General features: G+C 41.3%; 2 protein-coding genes across 8 annotated transcripts in view; both read right to left on the bottom strand.

Annotated features, from left to right (window-relative positions):
* Positions 1–45: 45 nt before the first annotated feature.
* Positions 46–11,021, bottom strand: exd2 (exonuclease 3'-5' domain containing 2). Of its 2 annotated transcripts, none has more exons than XM_058615138.1 (9): positions 10,906–11,021; positions 8,921–9,369; positions 7,251–7,507; positions 7,017–7,143; positions 5,646–5,962; positions 3,661–3,767; positions 3,221–3,356; positions 2,170–2,538; positions 46–1,381 (listed from the first exon to the last, which is right to left on the bottom strand). In XM_058615138.1, exons 2-9 carry the CDS (start codon positions 9,341–9,343, stop codon positions 1,165–1,167), a joined length of 1,953 nt encoding a protein of 650 aa, XP_058471121.1. In that variant the 5' UTR covers positions 9,344–9,369; positions 10,906–11,021; the 3' UTR covers positions 46–1,164. The 2 variants fall into 2 exon arrangements, with proteins under 2 accessions (XP_058471121.1, XP_058471122.1); XM_058615139.1 differs by having other exon boundaries at positions 8,936–9,369.
* A 1,097-nt stretch (positions 11,022–12,118) lies between these two features.
* Positions 12,119–14,493, bottom strand: part of numb (NUMB endocytic adaptor protein) — a 55,192-nt gene continuing 52,817 nt past the window's right edge. For all 6 annotated transcript variants that reach the window (XM_058614980.1, XM_058614978.1, XM_058614975.1 and 3 more), the window contains one exon: positions 12,119–14,345. In XM_058614980.1, the coding sequence (XP_058470963.1) occupies positions 13,603–14,345 (743 nt within the window). In that variant the 3' untranslated portion in view covers positions 12,119–13,602. The remainder of the gene's footprint in view (positions 14,346–14,493) is intronic.

The raw sequence follows: 14,493 nt of genomic DNA, 5'->3' as shown, positions 1-14,493 counted from the left end.
TTGTTTCTTTTTTTTTTTAAAAGAAAGGTTGCATGCACGACAATGTCACAAATACGACTTTTATTTATTTTTTAACATTCATAATTTTAGTAAACAAAACAGCTTCAAGGCTTTCATCCAGGAAAACATGAATAAATTTACAGTTTTTATGTTGTAAATATCTTTATTACAATCCTGGGATGAAAATCTGCTTTGCAAAAGGGGACGTTGATGGTGGTTTTCAGGTACGCTGGCATCTTTTTTCTTATTGTGCAGTTTGGATTGTGTGAATTGACGTCGTCGGTGAGAACTGCTGTGAACTGAAACTAGCTCGTGTCCTGATGCTGTGACGTCTCCGGTCAGGTTTTGGGGATTAAGAGGCTCATTAAAACATGAGCCATGGAAGTGACCCAACCATCAGGAGGATCCGCAACAGGACATACACGCCACAAGTTTAAGCTATAAAACTAAATGAGCCAATGTTACTCTGTGACAATTCGTTTCCCACCCACCCCTGCAAAAAAAACTGAGATGGTGCAGTCGGGCCCCAACAGCACCTCATGACCAAACTCGTCCTTTAAAAAGCAAAATAACCGAAGTTCATTTGATTTCAAGTTGCTTCTGGAAAACGTATCCTTCATCTATCGACTTAAAACAGACAACAGGCTGAAACAGCAGCGGAATAATTCACGGTCATGTAAATAAAACAACCACCGTCACCATTACTTTGAAGCCAATGTCTCAGCAAAGCTGCGAACCTGCGGAGGGAGGTGCGTGACGTCAATAAAATTAAGGGGAAATTAAGAGCAGGCTGCAGCTTCTTCTAAAAATAGGTTCCTACATTTCAATATCAATAGCTTTTTTTCATAAATAAATTACACATTTTTCAGAAAAGTGTCCTTATGCAGTTACATAGTGTCCTCAGATTCAGTGCTGGCTTTCCTCCAGAGAGGAAGAGGCTTAAGTTCAATTCATGGTCTCCATGGCAACTGAGCAGCATCTCACTGGTTCAACCAAACAAGAGCAAAACATCGAGTGTATTCACTCACACACTCGTCACTTGCCACACATTATACCAGTTTGGTCCCAGTTAGGGAGTCAGAGTGTCCGTCCCTTCGCCGTCCGTCTAAACCAGCTGTAAAAATGACAGAGTGGACGTGGAGTCTTTGACCACGGCCCTCACAGTCAGTTGAGTTGGATGGGCAGGTCCTCTCCATACTTGCGGAGGAACTTGCCGTGGTTGTGGTCGACGGACCAGAGGGGCGGGAGGTGGCGCGGCCTCATGGTGGTGAGAAAGTGCTGCCGCCAGCGACGCTCCAGGTACATCAGGCCCCGCAGGCCCTGCTCAGCGTGAGACTGCACCACCTTCAGGCCGTGCGGCACAAACGCCGCGTTGAAGATCCTTCAGAGGAGAGAAGGACGGGTTCTGTGTGATGTTGTCACTGAGCGGAAAACCAACCGACACAGATATAATCGCAGCTTCAGGTGGCGATATGACCCCTTTAAGCTCGTCAGGATTAGGTTAATTGTGAGCATATCTTTCAGTCTTCCCACCATCCATCACCTTTTAAATATTCAACTGTTTAAGCTGAACGAGCATAAAGTCAGTCACCTCATCATTCCAACAAGAGTACTGGTGTGGATTTTGTGCCATTATTGTTTTATTTATTTAACAGGGACAATGCCGTTTAACAGTTCTAAGACAGAGCACTAAGCTGATGTGTTGCACAAACTTCATAACAATTGCTCATTTACCACTCTAGTCTTTATTTTGGCTTAAACGGGAGGCTGGAACTGTTGCACATGTGCCAACTCCCAATCACATGATCTGGGTATGTTGGTCCAACTTTGAGAAAGATCATTTTGGACCATTTCAGTTGGACCAACCTGTTTTTGTCTGTTTTTAGTCCGACTAACACAATAATTCATTTTTTTCCCTAATTTTAAGGGTCAGTTCCACATCCTGCTCTGCATCACTTACACTCCAAACAGTTTAAATCATTATATACATATTATATTGCTACACTGATGTGGTTGTTGATACCACACAGTAATATTTATTCAAATGTATGTAGTTAATCTAGATTTTTGGTAGTGATCTCTATAGTGCTGAGTTTAACTATATTTCTGAAGGTTAACTAAACCCAGTATGGTTTAGTTCTGGGATTACATTAGTGAGTCAAATCTCACCTCGTCTCCAGATCAGCAGCCTTCTGCAGCATCTCATCGGTCAGCTCCTCCATCTCGCCCACACCGTAGAAACTCCTGATCAACGTCTGAAGCTCCTCTCGCCTCTGCTCCGGCAGTCCGTCGCTGGCGGTGATCAGAGCCCGGGCCGCCGAGCGCACCTTCCGCCGGTCCGTGTCCTCCAGCAGACGGACTCCCTCCTCGCAGCCCTGAGGAGCGCCAAACTCCTCGGCCAGCAGCTGCTTCAGGAAGCCGTCGTGCACGTTGGACGCGGCGTGGCAGCTGGTGCAGAGCAGCAGGATGTCGTGGGAGTTGTGGTCCTTCATCTCTGTGGGGAAATGTCGCCTGTACTCATGTGGCACGATGTTTTTCCTGTGTGACCGGAGGAAATGTTGCCTTAATCACAGCTGCGAGGTCACCAAGTTTCCCTCCAAAATAAGAGACGTTTGTAAGGCTGAACCATTTGGCTAACATAGCAATTCTTCAAAAATGTATTTGTGATTTAAGTCAAGCTTCAAATGATGATGTTGTAGATGTGAAATCATCAAATATCATCAAAAATATTAACTAGAATCAAATGGAACATTCATTTTTTTTTTTATTGTTTGGACGTAAATGACTAAAAAAACTGAAAAAAAAGGTAACAGTGAACACGTCCTTATGTCTGATAATTCAAATTTTGAATCCCGATACAATGCAAAGCCACTAAATAAGCACGGACTGTAAAAAAGTAAATAAAAAGCAGCAATTGCATTTTAACCTCTCTGCTGGTTTGAATTTAACTCAGTTAATGGTCACAATCTGTAGTTGTATGTCTTCCTCAACATAAACAAAGTTCATTTTGTAAATGATGTTCCCGTTTAGAGGAGAATAGACAATAAAGCATGGCACATATTAAACATGCTGCCTCTAAAGCATCAAGATGGCGCTGGCATGAAATCTAAATCTAATCCAAACCGGGAGTTCACATTCTTATGGGTGACATGACTGATAAAACTGATAAGTTAAAATAAGACGATTGAGTAAAAAGAGTAAAAATTGAACATCATCTCACCTGATGTAGGAATCTGCTTTGCCACACACCACACACAGATTCTCCTTGGCAGTGAGATAATAATCCTGCTGCGAGTCAGGACGTCCCGACGGCTCAAACAGCAGCTTTACGATAAAAGGGTCTTCACTCTGAAGAACTGGGTCACACACACACACACACACACACACACACACACACATTTACTGACTATTTTCATAAACTCAAGAAAAGTAATTGTTTAAAAACACTCAAACTATAACTATTCTCAAAATAGTTGAAAATTAATTGAGTTATTGATTAATCACTGCAACCCGACTCTTTGTTCATTTGTAACGTCTATGATAACAAACCAATGAAAAGAAAAGTGTCCTGCTCATATTTAAATGACATCACATTCACCGTCTGCTGAGGATTTACAGGTTCAAGGGGAAACGTAACCATCTGAAGAAGAACCATCTTACCTCCTATTCCTTTATCCAGGTACCACTTGGCTTTCTTCTTGTCGCAGGTGCACAGCGGCTGACCATCGGGAGCATAGAGGAAGCAGTTATCATAGAGAGGAGACTTCCTGTAGGAGGAGACAGTGAGGAGATTTCTGTTGGTTAAGATGAACCTTGAGCCCATTCAGGAAACGTCTCATTTAAAAGTATTTACAGTATAGTTTTGTTTTAGATTATGAAACTGCCATCTTGCATTTGGAGCTCTTGTTCTGCTCTTTTACCAACAGCACTAATAAAAATCTGACCAGCTGAATTTTAGTGCATGTAAAAAGGAGAACCTTTGTACAATGAAACACCATGATATTAAACTCAATACCAATTCAATTGGTAATATAAAATTATCCATGAAAATCCACTGAAAGCCTAAGTAGTTGTGTTACAGTAGAATTTGACCATATTTATAGGCAAGTGTCGTTTTCATCATAAACAATAAAAAGCCAATGAAATACAGCAGATATCAGCTAATATTAAAGGCAAGAATGGTGTTTTAAATGTGTAATACTGACCATAAAGTGCTAGAATACATAAATTCATGCATATTTGTGAGGTAGATGTTTCATTTATACATTACAGTATTTATGTATGTATGTTTATTTATCTCGGTCATGTCAGTTAGATCACTCATCATCACCCATCATCTTAGTGTAGTCCACACAATACACATAACCGAAAGGGAAAGCAGGAGAAGCAAAAGCTTATCTAGTCCCGCCCCCAATTTTTTTTTTCCCCCCCTTTCTTTTTTGTATGAAATTTTGACAGACCTGTTAGAGGTGAAAGAATTCTATCTATTACTTTCTAATTTAGCTTCATTTCGAGGTCATCTACATCCGTGGATGTTTTTGCTACGCATTTGTTGACCAGGTGTCTAATCTCTGTGTCCTTCACTGGGGTGAGAAACATTGTGCTGGGGTTTCTGTCTCTGTCCTTATCAATGTGGTCCCAGTGAAGGAGTGAGTCAGGAATGTTCTTTGCCAGAGTCGGCCCCACATTGACTAAGAATTCATTAAATCTGTAAATTCTGCTATGATTTCCTTGTTATCTTCCTTCGTGTTATTGTCCTCGAAGTAGAGAGGATAGCTAGGTTTTGTGTATATCCCATAGTTTTTTAGTATAGTTCATGTTTTCTGCTAGCAGATCACTGTAGTATTTTCTTGCAATCACTTAGGATGCTATTTAGTTTGTTCCTATATCATTTGTATCTCGTTTCTGACTGTTCCGTCCTTAATCTCATGTATTGTCTATACAGGGTGTTTTTCTTCTTGCAGGTATTTATCAATGTTTTTGTTGGCCATGGTTTCCCCTCCTTATTCTGATTTGTGGGTCTTTTCTTTACAGGACAGTGTCTATCATACAGCGTTTTAAATATTTGCAAAAAGGAATCGTTTCTTTGTAGACCTCGTTCCAGTCTTGCCTCAGTAGTTCATTTCTCAGTGTAAGGGTCCCCTTTTCAATCCTGACCCTTCTATATGTGATTTTGTTCGGTGTCTGTGTCACAGTGTGCTTCCAGTCATAGATAGCAAAGATTGGCAGGTGGTCACTTATGTCATTTATCAGTAGTCCTCTTGTTATGCCTGTCCCTATAATATTTGTGAAAATATTATCGATTAGGGTAGCACTATGTGTTGTGAACCTGTAATGAGGGGTTGTAGGCCCATCGTATACATCATATTAGTGAAGTCATCAATCATCGTATTTTGTAAGTCAATATTCACATCACCACAGAGAAAAACCCTCTTTTGGCCTTCCCACACATTCAATGAAATCTTCTATTCCAATACAATGCATAGTTACTGTCCTTTGAGAAGCAGAAACCCCTAAGAAAGAAAACTTTCCCGGAGCTCAAAGAAACAGCCTAAAGTCCAGCTTTATATTAAGATTTTCATATATTGATAAGCCACATCACCCAGCTCTAATTTCTACATATTGGTATGTAGTCGTCCTGTTACCTGGCAGAATATCCCACGCCCAGCGGTTTCCTTTTGCTATTCTTTCGAGGGTCTGGGACTTGCTGATCTCCAGACTCCGGGCTTTCATAAACGGGCATTTTCCGCGTCCTTCGTCTCCTCTCTTTCTCGGTGGAGCTGTCATCTCCTTCGCCTTCTCCTCGGCCCCTGAAGGGAACATCCACCAGGCCCTGGCAGCGGGCGGCCAGTTCAGTGTAGGAGCTCCCGCTGGAAGAGGCGGGTCCGGCTTCAGTTTGGAGGCCGAGGAGATGAAGGAAGAGCGCGATGGAAACCTGGGCGTCTCTGGCAGCATAAGTCATCTGGAGAACACACAAGACAAAAGAATCATGAACACATTTCCCCCCCCTGAAGCATCATGTTTTCACAGTAGCCCACAATGGACAAAATAATCATCTTTTTAGTTTTGATGCTAATCAAGGGCTACATCGTTTCCTCCAACACACTTGAAATGGAAGATGAGGTGAGGAATATTTAGCTGCAAATATGACCAGCCACAAGAGAACCAGCAACAAGTCGGGTAAACAAAGAAAAATCTATTTTTTTATTTTAAAAAAAGTACAGTGATTTTCGTTTTTTTACAGAATATACACGTTAAAAATCACGAAGAAGCCACTCCATGCTTCAAATAACAGTATTGGGCTCTTAAAACCATAAACTTCATATTTGGGTTAATTTATCGTTGTGAACTGATTCCTAGTTGGGGGTGTGGTGATGGTGTGTTTTTTTTGAGCAGCTGCATTCTCGCCTCTGCCTACTCGATGTTATAGGTTGCAAGCATGGTAGCAACTTGGTTACGAGGGAGAGACTGAGCAACCAAACCTGCTTCGTCTATTTTTCCTCGCGCTGTTTTTCCCCCCCCCCGAACGTAGTCGAGTGACTTTATCGAACGTTTTTTTCTATTGATATCGCGGAAGCGTTAAATGAAATAAAGCACTTTCAGGATGTCTACCTCTCTGGAATGACGCGGCTCTAAGCCTCTATCAAATCATGGTACAATATGTTAACATTATCTCTGCATAGGTTGACTCTGATAAAGAGAAGCAAAACAAAATGAGAGCAGTTTTAGTACAGAAAGTACAGACAAGGTCTCATTTGGCACATTTTGGCACCATCTGTGCCATTATTTCATACTCGCACTACTAAGAGCTTCTCTGGGTCCCCCAATTGGAGGATTCGGGTTGAAAGGATGTTTCTTATAGAATGTACACGATGCACCTCAACTGTCGCCAACACAGAGATAACAAATGTAAGTGCAAAACTAAGCTCCAACTTCTCCCAGAAAAAACCCATCTCACATTAAACCCCATTGTTAAATTATTCTATTAATTTAAGTGCATCTGGAAGAATCAGTACCTGCTCCAGAGTCAGTTCATCTGCCTCCCAGTCACTGCAGCGCAGCTTCAGAGATTTGTCCAGACACACATTCAACAGATCTGCAGCCAGGGACTTCAGACTGAGGCCGTTAGTCACTTTAGCTTGCCTGAAAATTGAGACGAATGCACACAATCACTTTCTAATAAACAAGTTCTTCACGCGTGACCAAAACAAAAATCACATCAGCAACAAAAATCATTAACCAAACAGCACCTTTGTCTTAAGGCAAGGTAGCGCAGGTCGACAGTGCATGACAGAGATAGACCGTAGTCACGTGTCAGCCGTTTGCCATCTTCATAACAACCGACGCCGACTTTCAAAACATGGGGGTCTCGAAGGACTTCCATTAAGCTGAGCGGGAACGTCTGCTGACCGCCACGAAACGGCAGCAGTCTCACCAGGATGCACAGACCTGAGTATGAGGCCATCTGTAAGAGAGACACGGCGGAGGGCTGGCCCTTCACTGAGACCTACGGAGAGGAAACAGAGACACTTAAAATGTTAGAAGAGGAGGTTAAGAAGAAAACTCCAACCCTTTGGTGTTTGTAATAATGGAGGATTAATGTGAAATTGTCAAACAATTTTCTTTTCAAAAAAGTCTGCAGAAAGATAAGTCTTTTTTCTTTAGTGATGTTAGGATTAATGGTTTAAAGACAGCTGATTATTATGTAGCATATGTATTTTAGCGTATTGCATTCACTTGAAAAAAAATGTTTTGGTTTGTTTTTCAGAGTTATTTATTTTCATGGTTGGTTTTTCTGAGAATTTTTTTTCTGATTTACTGAATAATTATTTTTCTATGTTTAGAGAGCATTTGAAACAATAAATAAATTCATTCCTTTATTGAGATTTGATTTATAACAACATGAACGGCTTGTTTAATTTAATCAAGTTTTACTTTGATCTGCGTTTAAGACACTGGGAGATAGTCCTGTCCTTAAGTCACATAGATGGTAGATAACAATTAGTTTGTCGACTTTACGCAGGCACCTGAGGACTTTGCGGTTGTTCAGAAGGAAAGCTCATTCAGATCTGTTAGACATAGCAATGTTTCTCCAGGATCAGTTGGACAGATATGGCATGCTCCATGGATACAAGAGTCACTTGCAGGTTGGAGGTTACTAAAATTTTGCTAGAAAAACAGGAGTTTTTAGTTTTTTTTCAAATGAATGCAATGTGCTTCCGTACATATGCAAGTAGAAAATAAATTGTAATAGAACCTGATTTCAGGAAAACCTGGATCAAATCACTTTGTCAGGAAGTGAAATAGATGAAGCTGTAGTTCTCCTGAGAGACTGTGTCAAACGTAGGGCCTGCAGGCCAGAACCGGCCCACCAGAAGGTCCAATCTGACCCGCAAGATGAATTTCGTAAACTACTGTTGTAAGAACGCTGTGGCCCCTTTAAGAGCCAGGCAAGAGTATGTGCAGGGAGAGTGAGAGAGCAGCACTGTGTGTGTGAAGAAAAAGAAGCCAGCGTAATGCAGTTGCATTAACATTTATGAAGTAGCCATTGTGTTACTGCAGGCTTACTGCACTTCTTTTGATTTAAAATAATCAAAAAAGTGAAGTTCATAAAGTAATTTTTTTTATATATTTATTCCCAATTAAGATGCACTGGTATACATTTACATTGTTGTTCAGGACTTAAACCAGATTTTTTTTAAACACTTTGTGACTTTTCCTGTGGGATGACAAAGTCCGATTTTTGTCATTTTAAATCTCTTAACAAGCACTTAAAATACTATTCACTATGTACCATCTGCATGTGGCCAATGACCTCCATGACTAAGCAATGTAGGCAAACATAAGAGCTCTGACACAGGCTGAATCATTAAGGCTGGATTTTTCCACCTTTTATAAACATGCAAAAGGTATCTCTTACGCCATTGGTCTTTACCCATTCACAGTCGAGCCCTAGCACAGGGAAGACTGACAGCTCCTCCTGCATCAGTGGCCACAGCTGCTGCCATTCCTCCTCAGAGCTCACCATAATTGGTTTCACTCCCAGCAGCTGTTCAGAGGAAGGGATCTGTACAGGAGGAGGAGGAGTAGGGGGAGGAGGAGGAGGAGGAGGAGGAGGAGGTGGGAGGGGCTTCTCTTCAAGGTCCTGAGGTTGGACGCATCGACACTCCACAGGCGTGAGCTTTTCCATGGGACACAGAGCCTCCGCGCTTTTTTCATCCACCTTCTGGACAGAAGGCAGCCTCTTCCTTTTTGTTCGGTAAACGCGCCATATGATCAGCCCCCCCAGCGTCGCCCCCAGTACTGTTGTTATGACAGCAGTTAGAGGCCCTCGATAAGACATGGTGAGTTGTAGTGATTTTCAACAGGCTGAAAAGTAAAAAAGTCAAGTAAAAAAATCGATAAAAACAAACAGGTGGGGGATATTTTACTGTGAAGCTCCTAGGGCAGAAGTAAATTTCACCTAGGGCCAATTGAATACCAGGCCAGCATATGATCTCTTCATCAAGCAAAGCCTCTTTTTTTTTTTCCAACAAACCTTTTTTTCTTCTTAAAATATAGAGTGTCTTAAATCCATTGTCATTGTAAGCAAATAACTTGTCTGAATTAAAAACAATCTGTTTCTTGTTCTTCTCCCAGGCCAGATATTAATGCTGACTTGACAGTTTTGGCTCACAAACAAACACACAAACAAACAAACAAACAAACCCACAATTCTTCATTCCACCTCAGATACAATTAGTCAATAAAAAGTTAAATACTGTAATGTATCCAATCTTTCTTGAATTGCTTGTGTCCAACACCAATGAAAAGAAACAATTTTGTTGAGCAATTAATATTTCTGTTTTTACTGTGTGGTAACGCTCGAAAATCTTAAAATCAACTACACATCAAATGATTTACTAGGGCGGCAACGACTAACCGATTACTAAATTAGTCACCGAGTATTTTGATAATTGATTTGACTGGTTTGAGTGTTCTGATTTTTCAGCTTCTTAATTGTGAATGTTTTCTGGTTTCTTTATTCCATATAACAAAATCATTAAAACGGATTCATTTTGGTTTGTGTACATATGCCAGTCGATTAATCAAGAAAATAACCCACAAAATAATTATGAAAATAATCTGTCAGATGCTGGCCTGTGTCAGGCTGTAGCCATGATCAGTCTACATCATGCCAGTGAAATGACACCGGGTTATTTTCCAAATAAAACAAGACATTTGAGAACATCATAATCTCAGGTTTGAGAAACACTGATCAAGATTTATCAACATTTTCTTACATTTTAGGAACCAAAACAAGTATTCGAATAACCCAGAAAATAATCAACAGATTAATCGATAATGAAAATCATCGCGAGTTGCAGCTCTACCAAGCAAACTGACGTTAATTGGGGTCACAGGTGACGTTAGCCAACTACAGTTAACTGGCTAACGTCATTCACGCAGACGCTAATGAGGCAAAGAAACCGAGTCCCACTGTTCACATGACACAAATGCTTCCTGCAACAATGAACTATAAAGTGACTGAAGTATCAGTGACGGTTTAAGATAAATAACACACTTTCTCGACCTACATTCAACCGTGAAAGTAGAGCTGTCACTTTCCTTAGCAGCTAGGTAGCATTTATTACAACGTGTACTGACATCAACCGATTTTACAAAATAAATACACGCCTTAACGTCTTAGTAATATGTTATAAAGCTGTGACATGATTTCTGTCATGATTTTGTTCAGTTGTTCTCGTTAACGCAAAGTTTAAGCACGGTTAAACGCCGCAGCAAGCCGGTTAACTTGCTAATTATTTGACTCTGCAGCGCGTTGGTACGAACTGGACACACGTCTATACAACACCAGGTAGAAAACCTCTACAAAGTAATAATTATTAAAAACGCGAGTCTTACCTTTACGTCGCTAACCAGCACGAAGCCAATTTGATAAACACATGTACGATTGTTTCTGTTTGCCAAACTAGCCCATGTTTTCCTGCCTGTATTTATATCGCCGCTGCTGCACCAGGGCGTAGCTCTCCGGCCAGCGCCCCCTGCGGACGGACGGACCAACTTAACCACTATAACCAAATTAGGTGCCTGCAATTAACTGCAAGCTGCATGCTCATCTTAAAATGCAAAGTAGTTAAAGTTATTAGTTCGTTATCACCCATTTTTCCTTTAAACTCCTATATTTTATAGTATTGTATTGGCGTTTCTCTACTTTTTATTTATCTATTACATGGCACATGAATGTTGCACGTGTTCTGTTGTGCTGCCATAATAAACAATAGGCATAGGGGATATTAAAAATTCATGGATCCAGACTAAAATATATCAGTATTCATACTAAAATTTGTATAACTGTATGTTTGTAAAACCATGAATTAAAATGTTTCCCTTTTTTACATTTGAAATCTTTCAGGTGTTACATTCTACAAGCATAGGAATTAATGCAATTAATGTAACAAAAAAATGACTTTTGCTCCTAAAAACTGTAACAAAGCGCTGTAATGTTACTAAGGATGCATTTTTATTTTAACGAAAAACGATGGTCTTACATAAAACCATTAGGAAAATATTGCAGACTCCCCCTTCAAAATAAATCACTAGCACTGAGTAAATTCAAGTCACTCATGCAAAATATTAATGATTTCATCAGTTGACAATTATCCCATTACGTGTCAAAATATTGGAAAGTACTGTACATTTTGCTGTACTGGCTCTGCTCCATAATGGTAAACTGAATTTAATTCCTTCATTCTCATGAAATATTGTAACTACTCCTGCATACATGTGTATTATTGATACACCCAAATAAATGTATTAGTACAGTTACTGTTTTAGACTATGAAATGCAGTGAACTGTGAATAAAACTGCCCAATAAAAAAACTGCACAAATATCTTCCTGAAGGGTAATTACTTTACAGTTACTCAAAATAAATGAAAAGTAGGCAGAAAAAGTAAATATGGGTCGTATTTGTTTGATAAATGAAAAAAACCTTTGAATATTTTCTGTTTCAGTTCTAGTTTGTTTCATGACGATTGACACTTGTTCCGTCATCCGTGTTAAAATGATTTTAAACCAACACACTTTTGATTTTCTTGGTCAAGGACTCAGGCCAGTTGTTCCTCTATCACCATCAATTTATTCAATCTTTTAGCTTCAGTATTTCTCCAAAGAAGTGGAATAAAGTAATGAATTAATTACAAAATGGAAAAAAATAGATCATATTCACAGGTTTGATTAAAAAAAAAACAACACACACACACACACACGACAGAGAGACATTAGACAGTGAGAGATGAAGTGGTTTTTGATCTCACTGTAGTTTTTTTTTTTGCTGACTGACAGAACGGCATGCAGCATCTCCACATCTGCACCAACACAACTGAATAAAACCATGTTGATCAACGTCTCACCTGTGAAGTCAAATCATCTACTTTAGTGCTTGTGCAAAGTAAAAAAAAAAAGAAAAAGAAAAGAAATCAACGACTAAAAAAATTAAATAAGACGTGAAGAAGAAAAGAGGAGAGGAGACATGTTAAATAAAAAATGATTGTTAACACACACAAAAAGAATGTCAATGAAGACAGAGGGAGTAAAATGTTAAGTACGGATGCGTACTAAACTATTAAAAACAGAGTACAGGTAAGAGAGGCAACCAGTCGGGCACCACCACCACCAACACCATCTCCACTACTAGGTCCACGTTGATTGTTGCTGCAATGATACCATATTTACAGTGAGATGTTCGACATCCCATCACAGGATGCACTAGACGGCAAAGAAATTAAAATAATAAAACAGTAAAACACAACAGTAAAGCAGCTGTCCCCACAAAATCTCTTCACATCACAATAAAAATTAGCACTGCTGTGAGCTGTGTGTGTACAGTATAGATTCTTTATGTGTATATATATATATATATGTATATATATATATATATTTATGTATAATATATAGGGTCATTTATTGTATACACCGACATAAACTCGTCTCATTGTAAAGCAAGCCTGTGCCTTTGGCAAGATTACTTACAACTCTTCTGTTAAGATTCCAAAGCTATTTAAAATATACTTAATGCATAAAAATAAAGATTTTGGCATTGTCTCGCTCCATTCTTCTGATTGGAAAGTTATTAACGAGAACTTCTCATGTGGAAGCTCGAGTTCTCTCAGTGCTTCAGTTCCTCTCTCTCAGCCGGGGTGACGGAAGGCCTCGTCCTTTCAAAGAGGGGGCGCTGGAGTTCGGAGGGAGGAAGGGGACGGGCGTGCGGATGTGGGTGTGGCTTGGCACAGATGTTCCACAGGGTAACGATGACCTTGCCCTCCACGGCAACAACAAAACAATACAGACGATGCTAATGAAATGCCTGGGGAGAAGCAGCCTGTTCTGTTTTTTTTTTTTTTCTTCTTCACCCATCACAGATTTCAGCTCCCTGTCAATTCCCCCCTCACTCTCCACTGTCTGCTGTGTCTTTTCAGCTCTGCCGAGCTTTGTCCACTGAAACTGAGATGATGAAGAGCAGCAGGAGGGACGTTCCCCCTCTCCCTCCCTGTGTAGTCAGTCACCCACTTGTTCTCACTCTCTTATGTCACAGCAGTCTTCAGAGCTGGATCTCAAAGGTCTTGTGCAGCTCGGTGGAGAAGGGATTCGTCGGCGAGGGTGAGGTGCGCTGCCGCGAGCGGCCCTCTAGCGCCACCCACTGGGCCTCGAAGGCATCTTCTGGCTGCTGTGGGGGAGGCTGGATGGCCGGGGAGGATGGAGCGAGCTGGGACGAGGCGGCCCAGTTGTCGGCGCCGTTAAAGGTCGCGTTACCGTTGGCCGACTGTAGGTGAGCAGTGGTCATGGCGGTGGACGGCGGCGGTTTGATGAACGGGCTGACGTTGCCGATGACCGGGACATCGTGCTGTGCTGTCGTCGAGGCCGGGATGGAGAACAACTGGGGTTGCGTGGCCGAGCCGAACACGTTCGCCACCATCTGTGAGGGAGTGATACCGAACACAGGCCCGGTGGGCTGTGGGAACGGCAGACCGTTGGACATTGGATAAGAGGCTGGAGCCTGAGCTTGGAAGCCGAGCTGGCGGGGGGGCAGGATGGGCACAGCAGGGGGCAGAGAGGGCATGAAGGGAACAGGAGGAACCGTCACCACGGGAATCGGCATGGGGGCGGAGAACTGTTGAGTGGGAGGCGACGCTGCTACCATGATTGGATTGGGCTGCGGAGCTCGGACAGACTTGGTGACTTCATCCAACCATCGGTCTGCTTCTGATGGTGTGCGTTTATGTGAGGGCAAGACTGGGGAGGACGAAGGAGGGGCTACAATCACAGGAGATGACCAGTCACTTCCTGTTTACACAGAAAAGAAAAAAAAAAAACGATAAGGTGAATGAAATGGAAAGAAAACAACAGATGTAGTTTATTATTGATGACATTTATAGCTGTCGCTATATGCCGCTGTCACGTTAGCTGTGCTCAGAGCCACCAAGTACCTCCA

This window comes from Solea solea, chromosome 18, assembly GCF_958295425.1.
Source record: "Solea solea chromosome 18, fSolSol10.1, whole genome shotgun sequence".
NCBI classification, from domain to species: Eukaryota; Metazoa; Chordata; class Actinopteri; order Pleuronectiformes; family Soleidae; genus Solea; species Solea solea.
This window is presented reverse-complemented; position numbering and strand designations above follow the sequence as displayed.